This window comes from Notolabrus celidotus, chromosome 9 (genome assembly GCF_009762535.1).
Source record: "Notolabrus celidotus isolate fNotCel1 chromosome 9, fNotCel1.pri, whole genome shotgun sequence".
Taxonomy (NCBI): domain Eukaryota; kingdom Metazoa; phylum Chordata; class Actinopteri; order Labriformes; family Labridae; genus Notolabrus; species Notolabrus celidotus.
This window is the reverse complement of record NC_048280.1, coordinates 18,300,350-18,325,285: the sequence shown is the minus strand read 5'-3', so window position 1 is coordinate 18,325,285 and position 24,936 is coordinate 18,300,350. Positions and strand designations below refer to the sequence as shown.

At 45.6% G+C, this 24,936-nt stretch overlaps 1 protein-coding gene across 1 annotated transcript in view; it reads right to left on the bottom strand.

Annotated features, from left to right (window-relative positions):
* fam222a (family with sequence similarity 222 member A) overlaps positions 1-24,936 on the bottom strand; it is a 49,996-nt gene that overhangs the window by 14,983 nt on the left and 10,077 nt on the right. The window contains exon 2 of the mRNA XM_034691050.1: positions 8,321-8,458. Coding sequence (XP_034546941.1) covers positions 8,321-8,458 — 138 coding nt within the window. The remainder of the gene's footprint in view (positions 1-8,320; positions 8,459-24,936) is intronic.

Below are 24,936 nucleotides of genomic sequence, written 5' to 3'. Positions count from 1 at the left end.
CGTCTCAGACGCGGCCGGCAGAAGAAAACTAACAGCGTGGGAAAGTGCTCGTCCTGCATTCCTGCCCCATTAACACCACTGACAGCACAAGAGCAGACCTGCTGCCTCTGAATTAAAACATTAATATCAGCACTAACCTTGTGAGGAAAGCATTTTAAAAGACAAAAACACAAAGATATCAACATCTTATAGCTTTGCCTTTTTTAATGCAGGACATCATGGTATGCACGGATGATGCCTATATTCTAAACGTAAGCCTCTCTGGCTAGTTTCAGAAATGTTTTTAATATGCTTTGTCCCTGTCAGTTCGTGTCATAAATACAGAGAATACGACTGAAAGAGAACAAAATATCAGATCCCTTGAGAGAACCGCACGTGTTAATTACTGATGATCGAGCTGACTGTCCAACAGAAACAACAGCAGTGTGTAGTTTGTGTCCTCTCTGAGCCACAGAGGAATGCAGGCCAGCAGCCATGTCAGGCCTTTTGTGGGACACCAGTGCACCAAACAAACACAGAAAGTGGGGCAACATGTTTACCTCACACCACACAGTGCACTCCAGAAACAAAACCACCAAACAAAGAAGAACAACCTCCATGTTTGTTCCCATGACAGCCAAAAAAAGCATTCAATAGAAAAATATGAACCCTGAATATTTCAAACTGTGAACACAGTTACGACCTCATTTCAGGCAAGAGTTTTACCAGCAGCTTTCCTTTGCAATAATTTATGGGCAGCATGATAGATAATAAATGTAAAAAATAACTATATTCATCACAAACTGCTCGCTGTTTAATAATCAAATCTGGCCAAAGGGCTTAGTGGACTCCATGATTCTGTATGGACAGGGGGAACTTGCTCCCCGGTTTGTGGGATGCCTGTGATGATCCAGCCCTCAGGCCTGCCTGGGCCATCCTCATTGTGCATACAGCATGGTCTAGAAAGCAGAGCTTTATCAGCAAATACCCCGAGTCAGCACAAGCAGCGGGGCGGTTATGCGTTACGACTGGCACACCAGCCGATATTGTCATGTGCGATTAGGCCTGTGCTCGCGAGCCTGTGAACTCATTCCTATGGCATCAAAGTTGACCCCCCCCCCCCCCCATCATCACCACCACCACCACCACCACCACCACAGCCCCCCGCTCTTGTCCAGTTACATCCGGCCTCTCTCCTGCCCTCTGCTCCCTCTCTAGGTTTTTCCATTTTACATTCAGCCCTGCTACTCTGAAAAACACCCTCTCTGAACCCTTTGGAGAGATGTGCTCACACAGAGGCAAAATACAACAACAGGTTGGACTGGACCAATTTCCAAAACAAAACTCTGCAGCTGAAATATGTCAGTCCAGAAGGGTCATCCACAAGTTAAAGCTAGTCAGTCCTGTTAGAGACAGCTGGTGCCAGGCTGGTTGTTTTGTCTCGGTACACCTCTTCAGATGACACGGCTGATAGAGAGGAACAAAAGATGGCTCACAGAAGAAAGAAACCACAAGGCTGGTTATGGGAAAACACCAGAAAGGAGAAACAGAGATTAAATCATCAGTGATGAGGCAGAGAGCAGTACAAGACAGAAAATACAACAAGCTTAAATCCTGACCTGAAACATTCATGCTTCACCCTCCCTGTCCTGTCTTTAAGAGAATATGCCACACTGTGACACTGTTTTCTCAAAGGGCTACATGAACAGCCAAGAGCAAGTCATGCACAAACTCAAATGGACAACAACACAAACACACGTACACACAAGCACACACAGGTTTAGAGTAAAGGACCCCAGAGGTAGAGATTGTAAGCACATACAGAGATAAGAAAGGGAACCAGAGCATAGAGCAGAGGAGGAGGAAGAAAGGCAGAGAGTGGGGAAGAGATGAGGGGGGGTGAGGGGGGATGAGGGGAGGCTGGAGGCGCCCGAGCAGGCCTGTCAGACCGGAGGAAGTGCTGGTGCGCAGGCCTGCAGGTAAATGGAAGAAGAAAGGCGCCTGCAGGCTGCCTGAGGCAAGCCTGGGCCCTTCTGTTCTATCATTTAGGAGACAAGTCCTCCACTGATTCCCAATTAATATTTAACACTGCACAGACAACAAGGCAGGCGGCTACAGTACACATGCCAACGAGAGGAGAGGAGAGGAGGAGAGGAGAGGAGAGGAGAGGAGAGGAGAGGAGGAGGAGAGGAGAGGAGAGGAGAGGAGAGGAGAGGATAGGAGAGGAGAGGAGAGGAGAGGTGTATGGGTACATTTTCAGTAATCTAAAAAAGATGGAGTTGCAGGGCCAGGATTTAAAAGAAGCATAAAAGTAATTTAAGTTTTGCTTAAAGCTGAAATGTTTCTGAAATTATTATGTCACTTTTTATCCTTCTTTTATGCTTCTTTTTTTGCAGGGTTAACGCTATAAAAAATTGAGAAGTGGCTGTTAGAAATCTGTTCAAAGAATCAGAGAACCAGAGTTTTGGAACTGGCAGCCAGAGGTCAGCAAAATAACACACCCTAACCCCAAAGCTATGACCAAACACATCTGATTCATCATTTCTCAAGTCTGAAAACAGCATGCAACCCTTGCATGTGAAGATGGCCATTACAAGTATGAGTCTTACAAGCAAACCACAGAAACCAAAGTAAAATGTCCCAAAGGAGCAATCATTTCAACATTGTGCTGTGGTCACTTTGCACTCCCATGCTTTCCCCGCCAAACCCTCTGCACTATTAGAGTGGACTGAAAAACCACAACCAGAGATGGCACTAAAACTTAGCCTTATGACTGGGTAAGATCGAAACACCAAACTCTGCTTTATTTTTCAATGTTCAAACATCACTTCTTTTAATCTTTCCCCTTTTCTGGGAGAATCAATAACAGAATACAGATAGATATTCACCTTCAATGACTATGAATGATGGTCGAGATTAAACGAGCAACACATAAAACTATGATAGATGTTATTCATGTTACAAAAACAGCATGGAAGGGTATAGTCTGGTAAATGAAATAAATCCAATGAGCATTTTCTTACAACGTGCTATTAAACACTATATTTGATTGGCAATATCTAGGCTATACTATTGGGTCTTTTAATGTGCTATCATTTCTTGATGATTTTTAAAAAATGTGGAGAGAAATAGTTTGATTAAAAGCTGTAAATCTGGCTAAAAGGATAACACGCACTTTTAAAGTCCAAATGTTGGCTCCAAAACCACATTTTATTCAGAGTTTTTGGATGAAGAGACCACTCAGAAACACTCAGTGTTCCAGGAAAGGTGCAGCACCTCCTGACTGCCTCTCATGGTCAGTCTGTGGCAGGCTCGGCTCTGAGATGGCACAGGCCGCGTGTCGTTTCCTGTGGGACAGCGAGGAACTGCGGACACTCTCTGTACCCTCACTCACATCCCCCTACCCACCCCCGCTCTCTGGCAGGCGAAGACAGAGGGTGTCGCTGCCTTGCACCTGGGATGCCCAAATGCCAGCTCGGAGGCTTTGGAACCAGGAACCTGTTTTTCAACCCAAGTCCCGCTGTGACCCAAAACCGAAGCAGAGCCCCTCTTCCTCAAGCTCACCACCCGAGGCAACAAGATTGCTTGGCCCCCCGCGCTCACAGCAGAAGGCAGAGGGCAGAGGGAAGGCATGGCGCTGTGGGACGCCAGCAGCCGGAAATGATCCTGTGTGTGCCAGCACTGAGACGGCAACATGACAGAGGAGCCTGTAGTATGAGGTAAGACTAGTTGTACCAATATAACATTGCTGTCCCCCTGAGATAAAGTGGAACTCCATTAATGCTCTGGATTTGCAATATAGCAACATGATGAAAGTGTGATGACACTTTTCATGTGGCTATGCAGACCCAGCAGTCCCCAAAATGACACTGCATAAGTAGGCACCTAGGAGGAGGCAGGCCATGGATAGCTGTCAATCACCTTTCACTATGAAAAACACCTCCTGACCTCTGCCTCAGACTGAGGAATAATGACAGTCTCTATGGGCACTCTGTGGAATTCCAAATGGGAGTTAGAAGCGAGGTAGTTCAATCAGTGGGAAAAGGTCAAGTGCATGCAGATTCTCTCTCCCTCGCTCACTCTGTCTCTGCTCTTTTTCCCTCGGTTCCACTTTCTGCCCCCCACCTCCCGGGTTCTGAGGCAATCAGGGAAAAGGTTGTTATTTCTACAGCTGCTGGTGACCATTTTTAAATATTCAGCTACCCCGAGTTTTTCCCCCTACATTACAGACGGTGGAGTAACCTGCTGCAATTTGATATGGCCGGTTAATTCCCCTGTTATGTCTCACAGCGGCTCAGACAACAGTGGAGGAAAGGTGGCTGGAGGTCATTACCTGAGCATATTCCCTCTCACAGGAAGTGTGGCTTATAGGAAGAGAAGCTGCTAAAAGCAAAGCAAACTAATGGCTCTGGCAGCTCTGACTGCACAGGCACAGGGCTATTAGGAAAACTACAATCCCCAGGTGAACCTCTGTGTCATGTCCTAAGGCTCTCTGTGACACGACCAGGTTGTCTCTGTCCATCAAGCTGGAGGAAGGCTGAATCTGGCCTGACATGGCATGAACCGGGATATAAGGTCTTCTGGGAACTTTCATCTGCACCAGGCTGATTGGCACTGCAGGCCTCCTGGGCGGTGTCACAGAGGGTTACAGCTGCAGGAGTGTTTGTGTGTTACAGGTCACATTTGGATACAAATTTTGGATCTTCATACTGGTTGACTGGAGACAATTAACTGAGCAGACAACTGCTTTCTGAGATTCTCAGTTTCTGTCTTACTAAGGGTAACACAATTGTTTCACAAATGTCACTTAACCATTTTAAATGTTTGCAAATAGTCAATTTTCCGTTGAGGTCACACAAGCCAGGAAGCTTGAGTTCTGTTACAATATCTGCTTTGTTCAAGTTTTTAAGTCATAAAATGAGGGTATCTGAGATATTATCACCATTTCACCAATTCAACATGATTGGCAACTGAACAGATTTGATTAAATAATCTGCAGGGATATTAGCAACATTTCAAGTTAAAACAACATATTGAAATCTATTTTGGGCCAGGCAAGAAAATGGCTTACATTAGCATTCAGCCACTTACTAGCTAAAATTACCATTAGATAGAAAGTGGCTAAGAGCTAACACTGGAACTAAATAGTATTGCACAGTGCATAAAGATATATGTGAAGCACTGGAATGACAGAAATGGTCATATATCAAATGTTTCTATGGCTTATAACCAGGAATACAGCATTAATATATAATAACAGCAACTGAATTCCCACCGTAGGGGAAAAGCTGCCATGAGAATACTTTGTATGTATGTATCTGCATGCCTTTATGTTTGTAGCCTAGCTGGGGTTTGAAAAAGTGGAAACACCAGGTTTAGCCAAAAGTCTGAACCAATTACAGGGCAGATATTGGAGCTGTAGTGAGCTGTGTGATAATGACAGCAGAACCAGCAATGAGCCCGAATACTGAACAAAAATATGCGCTCCTAGTTTGACAATGACATTCTCAGAAAATGTCATTCCTGGCACAAAAGTAACAGCTAAGTAATGAATGAACAAATTAAAATCTGTTGAAATCTGAAAAGATATTATTTTTGGATATAGCCCGGCAGAAATCTCCTCATCAAGCAGTGAATTGAGGGATTCTGGACCTGTTAGTCTGTAGCTGACATGTGGCAGAGTAATTGCTGTCTAGGCCAGGGAGGAGGCAGGGTGGTGGGGGCTGCTTGGCCTCCTGTCCAGCCATCTCGGTGTTACTCATCATTGGAATGGTGCACCGCTATTGCGCTCTCCCTTTCTCTCTGGATCCACAGTGGAGGAGGACGATCAAGGAGAGGGACGGACAGCAAAGGAGGACGCCGCTGCCCGAGGGTGGCCGGGGTCAGTGGCATCCATTCACCCCTCTCCCCCTTGCAGGGCCTTTCTCTCTCATCTGTCTGGATGGGTGCCCTCTCTCTGGGGCACAGCAGGATGAGAGGCTCTGGCTCCTCTGCCGTCTCTGCCTTTCATGTCTCCATCTAGGGCAGTGGGTAGCGAGATGAGGGGAGGACGAAGGATTTGGGGGTTGGTGGGCAAACTACAAATGTCACCCATAAGGGGGGATTTAATTAAAAATGACAGGGGCTGGCGCTGGAGAGTGCAGCCACATATGCGTGGAATTTGGGTGCAGAGAAAGCAAGTGCCTATGATTTATAATTCAAGTAATGCTCCACACTCTTCTTAATTCTATGGCCAAAGAAGAAAATATCAAAAGGCCCGTCTCTGTGAGGCTAATCCAATATGATTTTTTTAAGGGCAGGCGGTCAATGGCTTTTTGAAAAGCCAGCTTCTCTGTCTGCCTTTCTCCTTCTCTCTCTCTTCTCCACTTGTCTGTCTTTCTCCACCTCCCTTCATTCTCTCCCCCCTGCACTTCCAGCACTACAGTACCTCACCCCATCCCCCCAACCTCAGCCCCCCGAGTCCAGACATAGAGCGGGGCTGTGATAATGGAAACATCCCGCTCTCCGCCTCCCGTTTCTCCCGCTAAGCTCTGTGCGCTTGGGGGAAATTGATTGTCTGGCGAGCCGATCTGAACGCTTCCAGCTGATGGCAGAGCCAGTTAAGTCCTTTTTTATTGAGGGTATGAGGGATTTTTAATGGGAGTCGCATCAATGAACTGTGCAGCCACTCAGCATCTGCATGCAGGGGCTTTCTCTAAAAACCCTCCTCGCCCTCTCATCCCAACTGCTCTGCCATCCTGATCTTCACACACACATTGTAAAGGACAGCAGATGCAAATGACACAGCTCACCTCTACCTCCCTGCCCTATAATCCCCCTCCAATGCTCTCACTCACTCTCTTTCAGGGGTGTATTCTGGTATTTGGCCTCCTGTCGAGAACCAAGGTCTCCTTACCCACAATCCCCCTTCTTTGACCCATGTTGGCACTAACTGGGTCACAAAACAATCAATCACCGGGACCTGCTCTGCATGGTGACCCGAGTGTGCCCACTTCTGCAGCCAGACCCACTGTCTCAGACCCACTGTCTGCTTCTATGCACCCCCTTCTGGGCCTGGACGAACAATCGCCTTATTGAGGCCAAGAGCGCACAGTGGTGGAAATCCAACACTTGCTTTCCCCCTCCCCCTCCAAGGACAGAAAGGGGGCTATTATGTTCAAACATCCTCATTATGGACCTCAAGTCAGTTGCTGTGGTAGTCTTCAATCAAAAGATTCACAGGTGGAGGAAAAGTGAGTGAGACGCGGGGGGGGGGGGGGGGGGGGGGGTTACAGAGAGAGGGTCAGTGAAAGGGTAGGGCAAGGGAGGGCTGGAGACTGTTCTTTTTTTCTATTGATTTGAGTCCTGACTCCCACTGGCTGCTCCTCAATAAAAGGACCCTGAGAGGAAGTGGGCTAATCCTGCAAAATTGGAAGGATGGAATCGATTAAGACGGCTGTTCAGGACTGCCTCCATTTCTCCCCACTTCCTCTCCATCTAAACTTCCCTAATTCTATTTTGCAGTTTCTTTTTTACCTCCCTTTCTTTTCACCTCACTAAACCACACTAGTGGGCCCAGTTGAACCCCACTCAGTGTTAAGTGTGGCCCCTTCTTAAATGCACCAAGATATCTGTTTACCACTCTTGTTTCACAAACATCTACAGGCCTGGTACAATGTCCCTCTGCTGCAGAGGCACAGATCTGCTATTCCCACTAAGCCTCTGTAAGCTGAGGTAGAAACTGGTAGGTTTTGTGTTCCCCTGCTCTCCATCTGCAGTCCTTTTAATGAGCTTGAGCTAGCTTGTAGGCCTGCCATGTAAACAAAGGCCACTAAAGTCTCCAGGAGTGTTTAATAAAAAAACAAGGACTAACTGTAAAAAAGCTTATCCAAGAGCTTCAACTAAATTAGTGAGAAATTCACCTTCCAGATGCCTGAGTGCTGCTGCTAGCTCTAATCCCAAACTGGTTGGAACTAGTTTATCCGGCTCTGGAACAGTTTTCAGCCCTGGCTCATCTCTGTCCCTTTACACCGTTTTGTGAGTGGACAGAGGGAGGTGCTCAGGGAGCAAACAGAGCAGCTGTCATGCTTTACAGGCGGCCGGCACAGCCAGGCCAGACACTGTAAATGTTAACAGACCCTCAGGGTCACCCCGGGGCCAGTGAGGCACGTTAAACAGTGGTCTGTTCTGCCATGTTGCCACGACTGCACATCAGCACAGCTAAACAGACCTCACAACGAATGGACAGACAATACAACAATCCAAAGACTAAGTGTAATGTGAATAAACTATATAAGATTCCTAGTGACAACAAACCACAGAACTCTTGACCCCATGGCTCCCTATCACATTCTCTACTTACTTTCCGTCCGAGGTTTGCAGGGGCTCCAGGGTTTTGCTGGCACACACTGGGTGCTGGGTGGAGGGTTTTGCCTCCTCTGCAGACAGCCAGCATGTGAGGTGGGCACGGTACTACAGCCGGGGGAGTTCTGTGGCCAACCTGGAGCAGAAAAAGAAAGAAAGAAGAACGGGGTGAGTAAAACAGATGATTCAAGGATCAAACCCTGCCTGGCTGTGTCCGGTTAGCCTGCAGGAGCTGGCTCTGGGCTAGACGGGCTAGCTTTCTCACCCAGGATTTAATGGGGAAGCATGCCTACAGCTGCCTGCCTCTCAGCTCTGTGTGCTGAATGATAAACACACACCTGCACCGGGGCAGCACGGTTGACACGGTTTCAGAGCACAGTCCAGGGCCAGTCACTCTGCAGCTTCACACAGCACATCCACACAACCATTCACCCGCATCTCCTGTCTATGAAACCGTCCTCAAAACAAACACACAGGCTCACACAGAAAGCAGCAGCACTCAGGCACATTCCTTCCAGGGCAGCAGTGTGTATGTGGTGATTGATGGCGTTATCTATGGACAGAGAAAAAAATGGTTAATGCTGAGAAAACAGCAGTCTGTCTGCCTGCAACTTAACATGCAACAGCTCTGGGGACTGTCAGGGGAGGCCTGGGGGACCCGAGCAGTGTCTGGATGTGTGTGTAGCTGTGTGTTGAGGTGTATGGATGCATATGTGTGGGCGATGGATTGGGAGGGGGAGACTGCCAAACAGTACATCAGGGCTAGTGGACGGCACTAATCAATCTCCCTCTAGGCCATAAATCTCCAGCTCTGCACTCCCACTTTTCCCCACAGCCACCTTCAGTCAGGAAGAAGGAGGCAGTGCTGCGAGTTTCCTCTCAAAAGCCCATCAGAGCCCCAGTGGGAAACACAGGACACATCTAATATATTTATATAAATATATAACAGAAAACCCACAGCTCCCTCACTGAGAGCCCTCAACAATCGAGTAGCATGGAGGGTATCATTCATCAGAGAAACATAGCAGTGTCACAAAGCACAATGATGACTGATTACAAACTCTTCTCCTAGTATTATGTGCCAGATGAGAAGAGCTAAAGTGAAACATTTAGGTCCAGAAAGTGTTTTTATAAGATAGGGATCCAAATGTATGCCTCTGTAGTTCAATTACAGGAAAACACATGTTCTTACTGTACTGAGTTTAATGCTACAGAAGCCCAGAAGCTTTTGTGGCCTTAGTCTTTGCTCTGAATGTGCTGGATTCCCTCGTCCAAATGCATTCAATATGAAACAGTATCGTTTCCATCTGGGCTGGTCTCCTCTCATATTAAAACAAAGAGCAGAGGCAAATATTTCATCGGTGCTGTCAGCGCCAGCGTTCTCCCGCCATGATGCGTGGCAGATTATTGAAAAATTATTTTCATGCGCCTGTCACAGGGTTGTTCGCCGTTATTTATTTTCTCAGTGAATCACTAAATGAACATTTAGCCACCTGCCCTCAGTCCATTACTTAGTTGTATGGATTATCATTCTTTCATGTGAAAGAAGCAATTACAATGATTACAAGATAAATAATGGCAGTCCTAGAGCAACATTAAAATGCATCAAAGTATTAAACAAAAATTTAAGCATTCAATTGAAACTGACTCTTTATGAAAGGATAGTGTGTTCCTTTAACATTTGACCAAGGTTGAAAACTGCTTCTGAAGTAAGAGAGGTTCAATTTGCACTAATGCATTACTTTTATTTGCATTTTATTGAATGTTGGTGCCATACATGTTTGACAGAAGATACAATGAGGGTTATTTCACTGTGACTTTAATACACTGCCTGCTTTTCAGACCATGCTCAATCCTCTGACCTTGTACCACAAATCTTCTAAATAATGAATAAAATGCATCCTTGCTTCTTCTTATGAGTTCACGCTGTACATTTACCAACTGTATCCACTTATAGAAATGTAGATAATACCTTTTTAAAGCTTACTTAAATCAAAACCAATAATATTGAACATTTGTATAAACTTACAAGAGTCCTCTTTACACAAACTACAGATTTTAAATCAGAGCTCAGAGCGCAAGATCCATGTTTACTGACACTGTTTCATTGCTCTGTTTGAACAAATAGAAAAGATTCCCACAGATAAAGTCAACTGATTAAAAGTATATATTGACAACTGAAAGACAAAAGCATCATTGACAAACACAACTCAGTTTACTGTCTATAATTAAGGTTGAATAAAATTCCTGGTTTGAATCCTTAAAGTAGAAGCAGGTGTTGCAGGAAAAAAAGACACCATCCTTCTAAGAATTCAGTCTTTTGCTCATTAAAAAGCATCTTAAATAAACATTTTCACAACACATTAAATTTGACCTCAGACCCTGAGGCTTGTGTAACACACTTAACACACTAATTCAGTGTGTATTTTTAAAACCTGTAAGAAGCAGCACACAAAACTTTTAGCACATCCTTGATGGTGTAAAAATGTGTCCACAGAAAGGCTTCGCTCTTATAAATGTGGGTAAATTAATCTTAAGACTCTACTCGTTAACTCTAGCACACACACACTCACATGCATGCTTCCATACACACACGTACATACACTGCAGATGGAGAGAGGGGCCACTCTATTTATCGCCAGGTGCTTGAGCAAAAAAAGGTCGCTTGCAGTGCCATTTCCTCTCTCACCACAGGCAGGCCTGGCCCAAACACACTGACACTTTGAGCTCATTACGGGCTATTCACATAATCCTTTCCTGTTCCTCTCTGTGAGGATACTAATTTCACAACCCAGCCCGTCCTCACAGCCCATTGTTAAGAGATAGTGGTTCAGAGAGAGAGAGAGAGAGAGAGAGAGAGAGAGGAGAGAGAGAGAGAGAGAGAGAGAGAGAGAGGGAGAGAGAGAAGCGAGAGAGAGAGCGAGAGAGGAAGAGACGGAGAGTGGAGAGAGAGGAGACGGGAGAGATGAGAGAGAGAGTGGAGCGGAACACATGGAGGAGATTGAGACTAAAAGCCGGTCTTAACGGGGGGATACCTTCACAGTTTTCCCCTCTCTGACATGAAAGACAATTGTCTAACTACCCTCCATTTTTTCTCCATTTGCTGCTCACCAAATGTATTCTGAGGCATTATACTTGGCTGAAAGAGGACCCACTTTTTTTTCCAATTCAATTTCAAGAACCAATTTTCTCCTATTATTGCCTTTAAGAGCGAGGCAGAAGGAGCAAGTCTTTGGCTTGTTTGTCATGTCTCCCTTTCCCCTCATCTCCGCCTATTAGCTTATTGTACTACTTAGCAGATATCTATCAGAGGCAGGAAATTATCCCCCAACCAAAGCTCTGTGACCCATCATCCAGCTGCACTGACATAGCCTGTCATGCCTGGGTCAATCCCTGAGGTGAAGGAGAGACACACAGACTGCTCAACTCACACTGCTAAAAAACCCACCTACACTTCACTCACTCATCAAATCCACTCTCAGGTCTCCTATTACACCAGCGCGGGGATATCTCAAAAGCCAGGATGTCTATCGGCTCTTTCCCGTTCTGCTAACTCTGCTGCAGGGTTTGCGATGGGGGCGGAAGATCAGTCCCAAGAGATGAGGGAATAAGCCGGAATCAAGAGGCGGTGGGCTCGGCAGAAGGCTATTTCTGAGTTAAAAGGTTCTTAAACTGCAGAGGAGATCAGAGGAGATGGCTCCCCGTGCCCAAAGCTGTCTGCGCAGATAAGCATCCTGCCAAGTGCGGGGTGTAACAGGGTGGTCATGGGTGAATAAGCGTTGTGTTTGTGAGTGTTTTGAGCTGCAAATGTTTCAGGTGAAAGACAGAGAAAGGCAGGTGATACTGGGGCTACGAGTGGACCTCAATACTCTTTGATATGGACTGAAATATTTTTGAGTATCAGAAACGCCAAACTTCCAAAGATAGCAGAACCTTTGGTGATTGTTCTTGAATTAGTCAGCTACTGGATTTCCTCATTTGAAATCTTGTAAAGTTGTGATTCTTTCATGTAAAGACAACACCTAACATAAGTGAGGTTTGTTTTCTTTATCAGACGGAAATAAAATGTGATTATATTTACATCCCTTTTTAGTAAACCAGCCCAGTTTTTTGGGAATAACTGCTTCAAACTCTTGCAAGTATACATATTCCAGGGATTACAACCAGGGCTAACATTAGCCCTCATTCTGGATGCAGTATAAGCTATTAGCGCATAGCATGTCTGATCTTAAAACAAATAACTAGTTTCCCTATTGTGAAACATTTTGATACTCTTGGGTACTGTTGTGACCCAAGAGTATCAAAATGTTAGCAAATGTTGAATTTGAATTGAATAAGCTAATTTTAAATGGTGTAATCCAAGGCTTTGCAGAATCTTTAAATACCACACAGCTGTCTGGCAGTAGTGTCTGAAAAAAACATGCTTACATTTCTCAAAGAAACTCATTAAAAAGGTATAATTCCAGGGTTGGTACTGTAACCTGTGTGCTGTATTAGAAACAGCAGCAGCCCTGGCTAAAATTATTGTGTTTTTAATAGAAAATCCATCATCACGCTTTTAAAAGTCTCCAGTGAAAATCCCCCTCCCAGTGCAGGACCAGCATGGTCCTGGAGCCTGGCAGACAGCCGCTACAATGAGTTGGGGGCGGGGCTTTGGCCTAATTGAATGGTGACCCTGCCGTCTCACTGTGGGACACCCCATGCAGTGCTTTTAACAAGCTGCTGTGTCTCCCCTCTTAATAAGCCCAAACAAGTTAATCCAATCGACACACTCAAACCCTTTCTTTTTCTTTAACAAGGCACTGCCTCTACCCCCTTAATCCCTGCACTCCCCCACACCCCTCCATCCCCTCCTCCGTCACCATACCATCACATGAATGGAGCCAGAGAGAAAGGCTCCATTAGGAAGGACTGGCATTAAAGCCCTTCAGCTCGCCACTTTCCACACAGCCGCACTAAATAATTTGCACTCATACTGTTCGTTGGAAACACACACACTAATGCTCACATGTACCTGATACAAATGGGCCTATGTGGACGTGGCACACAATGAGAGGGTTATGTTCGCCGACCCAGATCCACACCCACACCAACAACAAAACAACACACAAACAAAAATTGTGAGGGGACGTTTGCCGACATGCACGCACTGTGGGACATAAAAAAGGCATTGTTAGCAAACCCTCCCAGCTCCACAAACAAGAGCCACGGATTCCCCAACAATACAAGCCCCTGGATGCTCTGCACAACCTCACCAGCACAATAAATAACCTGCACAACAAAAGGCCATTGTGTGTAAAAGCCTGCAGTTTAGGCATTACTGTCATGATATACAGTGCTGGAATAACATATTGGCAGCTGATTCTTATATATACGATGCAGCATGTCACTGTTAATGGGGCTTATACTGCCTCGTCTGCCACGCAGTCGTATTTATAAGAGGTTTTTCTGCAGATGAAGGGCATCTTGGCAAAAACACTCAGCTGTTAGCTTTCCATATTCCAGTCAGCTTCAATAGCTTCACCCAGGGGATGAAGGGTGAGGAATGTCTGGCAATCCAATAGCAGCGAGTCGTCTGTCATCTCTAATCAAAACACGCCCTGCCTAGACTAATGTCAACCCTGTAATAGCAACAAGGACTAATTGACTTCACAGCCAACTGCTGCATCTCTGTGCGGGGCTAAGTTTCATTAATGGTAAATGTGGTGCTCAGGAGGCAGTGAGCCATTATGGACACAGCAGCCACATTTTAAAATGTAGAAAACAAAAAGAGCTGAAGTAAATGAAGATAAATGGAATGAATGATAATGATGCAGATTCATACAGTGACACTTATGACTTTGATTGCTAACAAAACTCAGCTGGGCGGTTGCGTTACAAACACATCAGGACTGTTGAAGGTGAAAAATTGAGAACATTACAATTAATTATTAAACTTTGTATTTTCAGCAACTACCTGAGCAGCATTACGGGAATAAATTAAAGCCTGACTTCTTACTTATTGCTGCAAATCACAGCTATCCAAGCTAGCGAGGGGAACAATGTATTTTCCACTGCAGATCTGGGAAACAACCAGAGATAGGAATTCTCCAAAGTATTACATATGCAGCTTTGGGTAGATTTTACTAAAGATTCAGTTACATAAGTCTCTGCACACTTCTTTTTTAAACCTACACCTTGTGTCCAGTGTACAGTCAAATAATCCCTGAGTAGCTTGACCTCAACATGGTTTAATCTCACATGAGATGTACATACAAGAGCCCTGAGCAGATATGGGGTAATGCATGGCAGGGCAAGGAAGTGTACCATAATGCAGAATGATATTTGATTTGTTTGCTAGATGCTCTTTCTTGGCCTCACAGCACCATGGGACGAGTTAAATAATATTTAAGAAGCAACGTTTGACCACAATAAGCTCTCAATCAGACTGTCATTCAGAAATATTTATGAGTTGTGCTGCAAAGGTGAAGTTGAAATGACAAGAATGTGGGGTGGTTGTAAAGAATGATATATATGAAACATAACAGAAGCTAGAGGAATAACAAACAGCTTCACACCAAACAGGCTCGGAGCTCATCTTTGTCCAATGAAAAAAGCTGTGTGGCGAGAACCAGGAAGCACTGTATATAACGTTAACTAAATGTTTATATGTAACTTTTAAAAGTAGAAACATTTTCCTGATTTGGGGATTAATTGAAAGGATTCTTGTGATGTAAAATATGCCTACAACAAACTACACCAAAGTTCAAACGGACTTGTGCCTTGGTATACAGAGTCAAAGTTTTCATTTGTATTTACACTAGTGTGCAGTCTGAAACCCGACTAAAGACTGCGTCCCTCGCTGGGAGAGTCCCCTCTATGCTCAATCAGTTTGCAGCTCAGTACAAACCAAGGTGCTCTTGCAACATGACCGAGTCTCTGTGCTCCTGCTGATGCCAGCGAGGGACTCTTGAGCAATGAGAGCATGGCTTAAGATTGTCAGACAAACCACAGGGGAAACACATCCGCTTCTCTCTTATTGCCTCAGCCCTTTGTTGTGTTGTGTTGTGTCGAACGGCAGCGGCACACTCACACATATTGAACAGATTGGAGAGAAGCTGAAGAGTTTGATCACAGATACACCAGAGGGCTGCTGTTAATTGAACACAAATCTGGCTGCATTAAAAACTAAATATCTCTCTAGAAAAATTATGCTTCTCATGGTTTTTTCCACAAATGCAGCCTCGCCTTGCAGGCAGGACACTCAAACATAAATCAAACCCTCAACCTAAACTCAGCCAAAAAATGAGCTGTGCCTTCTTGGTTTTCATACTTGGATTTAAATTTTCTCTGTAAACCTTATTACACACCATTTGTAAAGCATGTTGATATTGCAGAATTTCTTATCCCGATGTGACACAATCCTTTATTGTCCCCAGACAGGTCCATTCACGGCTTAACACAACAACAATAAAACAAGGGCTCTTTTTCTCCCTCTACCCGTCCTACGGTGGCTCACTTGAATATTCAAACCGTGTTCATTGTCTTTTTGTGTTTTGTTCATTGTTTGTTGTGCTGTCATTCCTCAGCTGGCTCCTGAACTTCAAAGAAAGGCTTATGTCAATTTATGATGAAATGAGTGAGCAGGCAAGAAGAAAGAGAGAGAGACAGGGAAAAAAAACTTCACGCAAAATGGCCTTGCCTCAGAATGTATGCTTATTAATGGCTGTTCAATAAATCAATGAAATATAATTAAATTCAAACAATGTGATTTCTTTCTCTTACTTGCCGAAGCCTGACTCCAAACAGAGCTCACTGCAGGGCCTAAGGTGACCCCAATTCCCCGGTCCAAAGGACAGCTCCGCCGTCTTTCACTGGAGGGTTGTCATGGATCCAATACTCAGTCAAGCATAACATTAGTGTGTTGTGGAGCCCACAAGGCAATCAAACGGTGCACCGTTGAAATGTTGACACTGATCTCATTTGATATATCTCAAGTGTGGACAAACCATTTTGCTCTGCTGGATATTAAGGACTAGAAAAGAGAGGATGACACAAGTGCTCACAGCTAAGATGGCTGGGAGAGGAAGCAGGCATTTATTTTTCTCTGCACATTTTTTCTTCTCATTGCAGCCTTTCCCTTCGCTCCATAAATGTGTGCTATACAGCTGTTGTCATCCTGCTCCCTCTGAAAGCCTGGCCCTGACAGTGCCAGCAGTCGCAATCCAATTGGACAGAGTGGGAGGTGAGGCTGCGGTTGGTAATCACCTGCTGGCTAAAGGCACAGATGGCACAAACAGCAGCAAGATGTTTGTGCAGCAGCAATCCAAAGAAGTCTTCCTGACAGGACCAAAAGACAGACACAGAACCTGAGAAACCCACAGCGAGGACGAGGAGTTACTGCATGCAGATTTGAAGCATAAACCTGGCAGCTATGCTGAAAGAGTTAAAGCATTGATCTCGTTTTCACAGGCAAGGTCCTTGGTGTCACTGCTCGATGATTAGGGAATGAGTGAAAAAGTGGACAGGTTGTAATGATTTAAATACTTTCCATGACAAAAGCAGCCTGATAAGGCTTTGTGTTATCAGCGAGTTGACCAACACGCAGAGAATTGAGAAGCGAGGTCATCGCCGAGATAACGGCACATGTGACTGATTATCTTCCCCTCCCAAGGATTTTGATACATTTCGTTGCTTCCATGATTTATTTTAGAAGACTCGCTTTCTGTTTTCAGGTCTCAGAGCTGCTCTTCAAGGCAAACACGATTGGTGTACACTGTTAAGATTTACTCTTGAGCTGCCATGATTTTAAATCTTCTGACACACCAGGAGACAGTCCATTTAAGTTTCCAGCAGGATTAACAGAAGATATATGTTGATACATTCAACTACAACAGTTTGAGCAAACGTGCGACTGTCACTGGAATCAGGTGTTGTAAAGCCTGTTAGTTTCTCTGCCTGAGCTCAGGCTGCAAGTTGGACAGAGCAGTTAGTTTATTGATGTTGCTAGCAGGGATTTTTTATGGTCGTCAAAGCTCCCAACACATCAAACATATCGGGGTAAAAATGGCACGGAGACATGTGTCTTCCTGAAGACTCCCCAGAAGATGAGCTCCTTCTGCTCTGTGTGTACTGCTCTGTGCCTTAGTTTGTCCTTCACAAGAGACAGGTAACACTGCCAAGACCCAGTAATTAGTGCAGATGGAGACTGTAATACTCTCTTCCCCTCCCTGCAGAAATGCCAAGGGAGGCAATCTATAAATTCCTGCATATTAATGCAATTTAAAACCACTCCAGACACCTTGCTGGAGGCAGGTGATAAAAGGTTGAAAGGCAGACTACAAGGCACACAGCTGCTGATATTTGGGTGACATCAGGCCTGTCTCAGCAACTTCCTCACACAACACACACACTCCTCTGCGCACACACAGCAAATAACCTGATAATCTATTTCCTTTCTCAGAAAATGCTCTCCAAATCCTGACCTTAGGCCTTACAACTGGGTCTCTATCAATAATTAAACGGTAATCTAAAAACCCATTTTAGTTGGGTCATCTTTCTGCGCCATTGTCCATGCTTCTCTTCTTCCTTCATCAATTTTTTCCTCTTTCTGTAAGATCTAGTTAGAGATTCCATTAGCATGAGAACGCAGGCTGGTAATTGTCTTCACCCTACTGAGTGATCCCTGGATAGAGGATTAGGCAGAGAGAAAGCCCGATTTCAACTCGGAGCACAGCTGCTGCCCACAGCACCCACTCCAGATCTAGATTAGCGTGCCGAGGGATGAAACCGGCCTCTAACTTCAAGCAACATTTAACAGAAGGCATGAGCAGGAGGTTAAAACCAATACACTTTTGTTCACCTTTCCCCACCAGCTGGGACCCCCTTGTTTTCCCACTCTTCTTTTTTGGACATTTTCTTATAATCTACTAATATGCTTTTCTGTTGAAAATGGGGGATTGGTGGAAGGCAGCTTACGATCCCCCCCCCCCCCCCCCCCCCCCCCCCACCCCCCCCCCCCCCCCCCCCCCCCCCCCCCCCCCCCCCCCCCCCCCCCCCCCCCCCCCCCCCCCCCCCCCCCCCCCCCCCCCCCCCCCCCCCCCCCCCCCCCCCCCCCCCCCCCCCCCCCCCCCCCCCCCCCCCCCCCTCTCTCTTGCTGATATACACAGCGTATTTAGAGCTGAATCTCCCTAAATCACCCCTGGGCCACCCTGTCCGTCACTAATCTGCCTGCCACCGCCCACTCATAAGGAGGTGTCACATTTCTGGCGCTCCTCCATGGGATAAGCACTTCAAACACCACAGCTTCTCCTCTTGACCTTTCCACGGAGATGATCGATTAAGCCTGTTGGATTTATTCCATAAACAGGCAACCATTACATCAAAAAGGCAAGGAATTTACCTCCAAGGCACAACTTCAAATCCATATAAGCTTCATGAGGTTCCAATTTTTATTGGCTTTTACAATCCACTTCTTTCAGCACACTAATAAGCACAGAGCCTTTTCAGAGGCTGTTTTGGAATCTCAATTGCTGCACCTGTAATTATTGAAGCAAGGCACAATGGCAACAGAGGGAAATTCACTTCCTATCTGTCCCCCATAAAACCTCTGATGCAGAAAAACTGTTTAGCTCCCCTGCCAGTGTCGGATAGCGTAAAAAAAAGAAAGAGTGCAAATATGGCTGCTTTGTTAAAAGAAGCACATTACTCGGTGAAGTCTTCTCTTTGCTTTCCACTTGTCCGGGGAGCTCTGTGGGGGTAAACCAAGGAGCACTGAGGCCAGTTAAAACGTCTGCTGCTCACTTGCTGTATGAGCCATTAAGTTACAGCACTGCAGGCTTCCTGTTTTCATGCTTGAACACCTTCAACATGCTTTCAGGAAGGACAAGACTAAACAATCCTGAGTGAAACACCAGGGAGGAGAAACCAGAGAAGACAAAGAGCATTTCAGCGGCAGAATGCTTTAAACCACAACAAATCGCGCATCCCCTGGAATCCCATTTGAGAAAGTTAAAACCTTAAACCAGCTCATTGCACCAGAAAGTGGAGCTCTCCTTCTGGGGGACCAAACTCTGCTCCTTCTGTGTGTGATCTCATTGGCCGGCAAGCTCTGCCTCAGCTCTGAGGGACTCTTGCTCTATGGTAATCATATCCTATTTGAATAATGAGGCAATAGCAGCACTCCTGCCGCCCATTCCCTCTGCATCCTTGACTGGAGTCTTTGATAGACACTAATTCTAGCTCCATCTATAAAGCTCCTCTCATGCATTTTTAATAGAATCTATTACTTTAGGATTAAATTATAAAAGACTGTCCTCCTTAAATTTTTAATAGTTTGCATAATTGGTATCAGGGCCTGAATGCGAACCATAAAAACCCAGTTTGTACAGGACTGCGCTGTGAAATGAGCCACACAAAACCACACGGCACCATCACACACAAATTACCCACATTGCATGACACTATTACAGAGAAGCCCAAGAGTGCACACGTCTATGCACGCTTTATGATGAAGGGCGTTAAAGCTGTGGGTTCATTGCTATGAAGAAAAAAGGTAGTGTAAGGTAAGTACTGTGAATGAAGGGGACAGTAAGGTCAGGGACCATGAGAGCTGCTCTGGGTTCCTGCAGGAGCCTGAGGCAGGAGGAGGAGTCAGCTGCTGGAAACAAGAGACATGAACCAGGTGTCCACAGACAACCTGCTGCCACAACACTCACAGGAGCAAACAGCAAAAAGTACTTAGCAGGTTTACAGCCTCACTTTGTCCCCACAGTGGCTTCTAACTGTGCTCAGTCAGCTCAAATGGAAACGTGTTTCCCCTCTCTGTTCTTGGTTCCAGGCAGATCAGCCATGAGTTAAATGTCATCTGCACTCTCTGTGTCTCCTGCTCAGACAGAGTGTACAGGAGAGCAAATGTGTCTGAGGCGTCTCCTCTACACTACAACCCCCTCAGAAATCTACGCACGTCACCATCCCCCAAATTAGCACCACAGGGACACCCCCCCTCGCCGCCCCTCCGCCTGCTGGCGGCAGCTCTTTGGCATATCTGTACCGGGGAAAATATTTCACACTGTATGAATTATTAAGTGCGGGGCCAGTGCTAAGCAGTGTGGAGATAGACCGGTTATTCACAGCTCTATTGGGACGGATGCGTCGGAAACCCGGGCCACTCGCCTATCAGATCGTTTGTCACAAGCGATAGACAATTTACAATGAGAGACTTTTTCAATTTATTCATTCTGCTGTCACTGCAGTTTTCTACCTCCACTCATTCCACTCAAATACCCCCTCCCTCCTCCTTTGACTCTGTCTCGTCTGGTGAGGGGGCTCAGCGCCTGCTTCTCTCTCTGATACTGTTGCTCACTTTGTCGTCTCTCAGCGTGGGGAGCAAGGTGGAGGTGAAACACATGTGTGAGAGACATGAGGAGAGCAGATCGGGCTGCTTTAATCATCCTAACGGAGTAAGAGGTGTGCTGGGGACAGACTGTGACAGCTGAGGGGTGGAGGCTGTGGCTGAGTGATAAAGGAAAAGGAACAGGAAATGAGGCAGATGAGGGTGCTTAGATGGGCCTCTTTAGTAAGAGCTCCTGGTGAAAAGAAAAAAAACTGTAGGACCACCCTGGTAGAAAGATATAAAAAAGAAGAACTGGATTCAAAGCCTCTGACTTAATCAATCAAAAAATCAAAAAATCAAAATCAAGAGAGAGCACGGATGATAATGACATGGACTATAATATATGCATTTACTATCTGAACAGCAATAGAATAATGCATTTTCAAAGACTGAATCATTTTGAACATAGGTTTGACATTTAGCTGATGTAAACTGAATGCTGGAAAAAGAAAGGGATCCTACAGGGCAGAATCTTGCTTATTCTCATCTAAAAGGAATTGCCAAATAACAACTCCCACGCAGACAGACAGAGGACCTCAGCACAAATGTCTGGCAGACTGCAATTTCAACATTAATTACCGAAGGTGAACCGGCAGTCAAAACAGACGCAGATTCGCTTCTTTTTGTTCATGAGCACTCTCCATTAAAGAGGAACAAAACGCAGAACAGAACGCTAAATATCTTCTTCGATGTGAGCTCAAACTCGTTATACAAAAAACACAGAGAATTCATTTTTTTCTTTCAGCAAATGGAACAGAAAATGACACAGGCAGCTTTTGTTGGTCTAAATGCTCAGTGTGAGCAGTTTGACCTGTAAAGCAGCAGAGTGTTTCTCTCTCTGTGATGTCCATTGAAAGCCGGACGCAGACGGGTTGCCCTGAATGGGCCTTGATGTGAAAGGCAGAGATGTTAGATAAATGTCCTCACAGCCAAGGCCTCTGCCCTCTTCCTGATGATGCATTCTTATACTCAAATACTCACTCCCCCCTCACACACACACACAGAAACACAGACATGCAGTGCCAACAATCCCTCTGAGGGCAGCGTTTGTTTGGGGACAAGGTGACCCTGTTGCCTAGGGGCCTGTGAACAGGCACAATGAAGGCCTCTCATCCTGCACACACCCAGCCGGCTGTGTTGGGCTGATGACGGGTGGAGGGGAGAGGGATGGGGATGTGAGGGGCATCATAACACCCTGCTTCTGCAGTTTTAAACCCCCTATTCAGGAAGCCCCTGAGATAGCTCCTTTCACACCCTGCACAGACGGAGCAAAATCCCCGCTTGTAACCCAGAGTCACGCAGTCAACAGATGGAGCGGCTATTGAGTGAAGGATCGCGCTGGCTCATCCATCCCCGCTGGAAACAATGGGGCAGCAGGTCAAGAGTGCCGTCTCCAAGAGGAGGGGTCAGGGAGGAGGGGTGTGCTTCAACACTGTCGAGCTATTCGGGCGCTTTGAAACTGGAGGAACTGAGAGAATGTTTTTTTTGGATGACTGGCGGAAGAGGAGGAGAAGGAGGAGGCTCGTGGCTGCATGTGAGGCGCTTGGGCTGGTTGCCGGGGATCAGACTCAGGTGGAGGGGGGCTGCAGAGTGAATCTGGGACAGCAGTGTTGTGTTTAACCTGCAAACAAGATCATAAAGACATCCCTGCGTGCACACATTTGCATGTTGAGAGGAAACACTGGCTTGTGGTTTTAAGCGCATTTCAAGGACCAACTGTTACAGGCAGTCGCTCGTCTTTGTGTGCAAAAAGCTGCACGTAAAGCAAAGACAACTTTCAATTTCTGCAGAAAAACAACATGCAGACATAGAAAGAAAACCTTTACCTCTGCAAAACAGTTTCAGAACCCTGAGGACATTTTTCAGAAAATACTGGATTTAAATCTGATGTTAAACATTTCATATCCAGGTCATAATTGAATAGTTTTGAAGCCCTTAATTAAAAAAGAAGGCCTTCAATTCACCAATTAGTTATTGTTCAGACTCTCAATAATCTTCTAGCTGCACCATGTAAGATGACAGGACAATGACAGGAAAGTGCCACAAGCCATATAAAAAAGCAGTATTCCTTTCTTGAGGAGTTGTTATAAATGGATTGATTGACTGTGTTTTCAAAGTGCAGGAGGCACAGAAGATGAAGCTGCATGCTTAAACGCTCATGTGTGTGTGCATGCAAGGGAGCGTGATCACACAGATGATCACAAAGCAGCTGTAGCTCCCTGTAGGGGAAACTATATCAATTTCCATTGACCTGCAGTCTTGCTATCATGTGGCTCTGACCTGCAAGTCAATTAGTCATTGAGGTTGCACTGCCTCACTGGCTTTGTATGGCCAGAGAGCAGAAAAGGTACACAATGGACTGATAAAGTCAGTCATTTTTAGACATTCCAAACTGCAGAGATGCCAAATACTGCCACCACATGTTCCTTACACTTGAAAGGTTTGCTTTATGAGACTGTTTCACGTAGAATGACCCTCATTACAAAGCAGAAGGTGTCTGGAGCATTGCAGCTTTTCACCATCAACAACTACTTGACAAGAAAGTACAGAGCCTCAAAAAAAGACTTCATACACTTGGAGAATGTTCACAAATCACACATAATTTAACACAAAAGCTGAGTCCGTGAAATCAGAGAGCAGCAAGCCTTTTCAAGAAAGAGGCAAGTAGTTTTTTCATGGTTGTAAGAAATGTGAAGGACACCTTATTTCATTCATGTTTGTGTCTCCTTTAAACCGCTAAGTACAGAGGGACAAAGGGTTCAGCTGTTATTCTTCCTTCCCTAGGTCACATCACAATACATCAATGGTTCTGCTATTTCAGACTATGCCGCTGTTATGTGGTTTGAGCCCAGGATGGAAAAAATAAAGCCTTTTGGAACAGTCCTGAAAGGATCAATAAGTGCATAGAAAAAGAAAATGGCTATAAACACAGAGGCTTTTATTCAGAGTGCCACAATGCAGATGAAAGCCCAGAATGCACCTGGAGAGTGAAGCTGAGATCCCGCAGAGTCATCAGGTGGGGCTAGAGAGCGTTGGCTAACCTCAAACCTCAGCACCATCTATCTCCACAGCAGCTATTAGATTTCTAATATTGTTGGTTTTAAGGAGGCTCGGCTTTCTGGCCACAATGAGACGGATTCAGCCCCTGTTGCCTTTTTTTCACTCTCACTGTGGTCTCACAGGGTCCTCTCGGTTTTCTGCAAACAATGCTGCTGGGCTGCGGCCCTTATTTAAAAGATTAATAGGATGCTGTCTTGGCAGAGAAGCAATCAGTGAGGTTTCTGTGACAGCAGAAAAAGTGTGAAAACAAGGCAAAGAGGAGAGACCATTGTCACGGGTACCAACTGGCTGCCGCAGCTCAATTGAGATAGCTGTGGCTTTCAAGCCTGGCTGTCAATCACAGCAGCGAGCATCAATGGGCTGAATTTGAATGATAAAACGATAAGTCATGAGCAGGCGATTCCCCGTCATCAGCAAAGAGTGTAACTCACAATGGGTGGAGACATTTCACTGCAGCCATATGGAATTTGGTTTTTGCCTGGAGTCGCTGGCTTCACCCCTCAATCATGACAGAATATGTAATCACCAAATGTCTTCCTCTCAATCCCTGTTACAATTGGCAGCACAGTGCTGTCACAGGAGATGGGGGAACAAAATGGAAAGCTGACTAAAAGACAAGCTTTAAGTGACACTTAATTTGAGATACCCAGGCATTCTCTCAGCTCCAGTAAACAGGATCCATCAAAGCTTGCCCAGAGCCTGTATGAGTCTGCAGCTGTCTGGTGGGAGAGGCACACAGTATGCCTGAGAGGCCCTCAGTCACTGAGAGGACTGATGAAGAAATCAAGTCCTTTAAAAAGTTCTCAAAACAACAAGAAGAGGCACAGGAGTGATTGTGCCACTTTTAAAGAGCAAATTTACATCTAAGCCATGTCTGCAGAAACACTCAGAGCATTTTCTCCATTTTCAGACAACTCCTCCATAAAAATAAGAGCATGACAGAAGCTAATGACAGCCTGAGAGAAGACGACAAAGAGGGGGAAAAAAACCAAAGTGAGCTGGTGAAGGAGTAAGAGAAAAACACTGAACAGCTGTTTGCTCGTCCTAGGAGAGAGTCCCATGTGATCTCCCTGATCCTGGTTTGTGGCTGACAGAGGGAACCACAGCTCTGTTCAGCTCCCCACTCACATGGCTCTGTGCCCCCCGACACACACACACAACCCCCCCCCCCCCACCCCCCA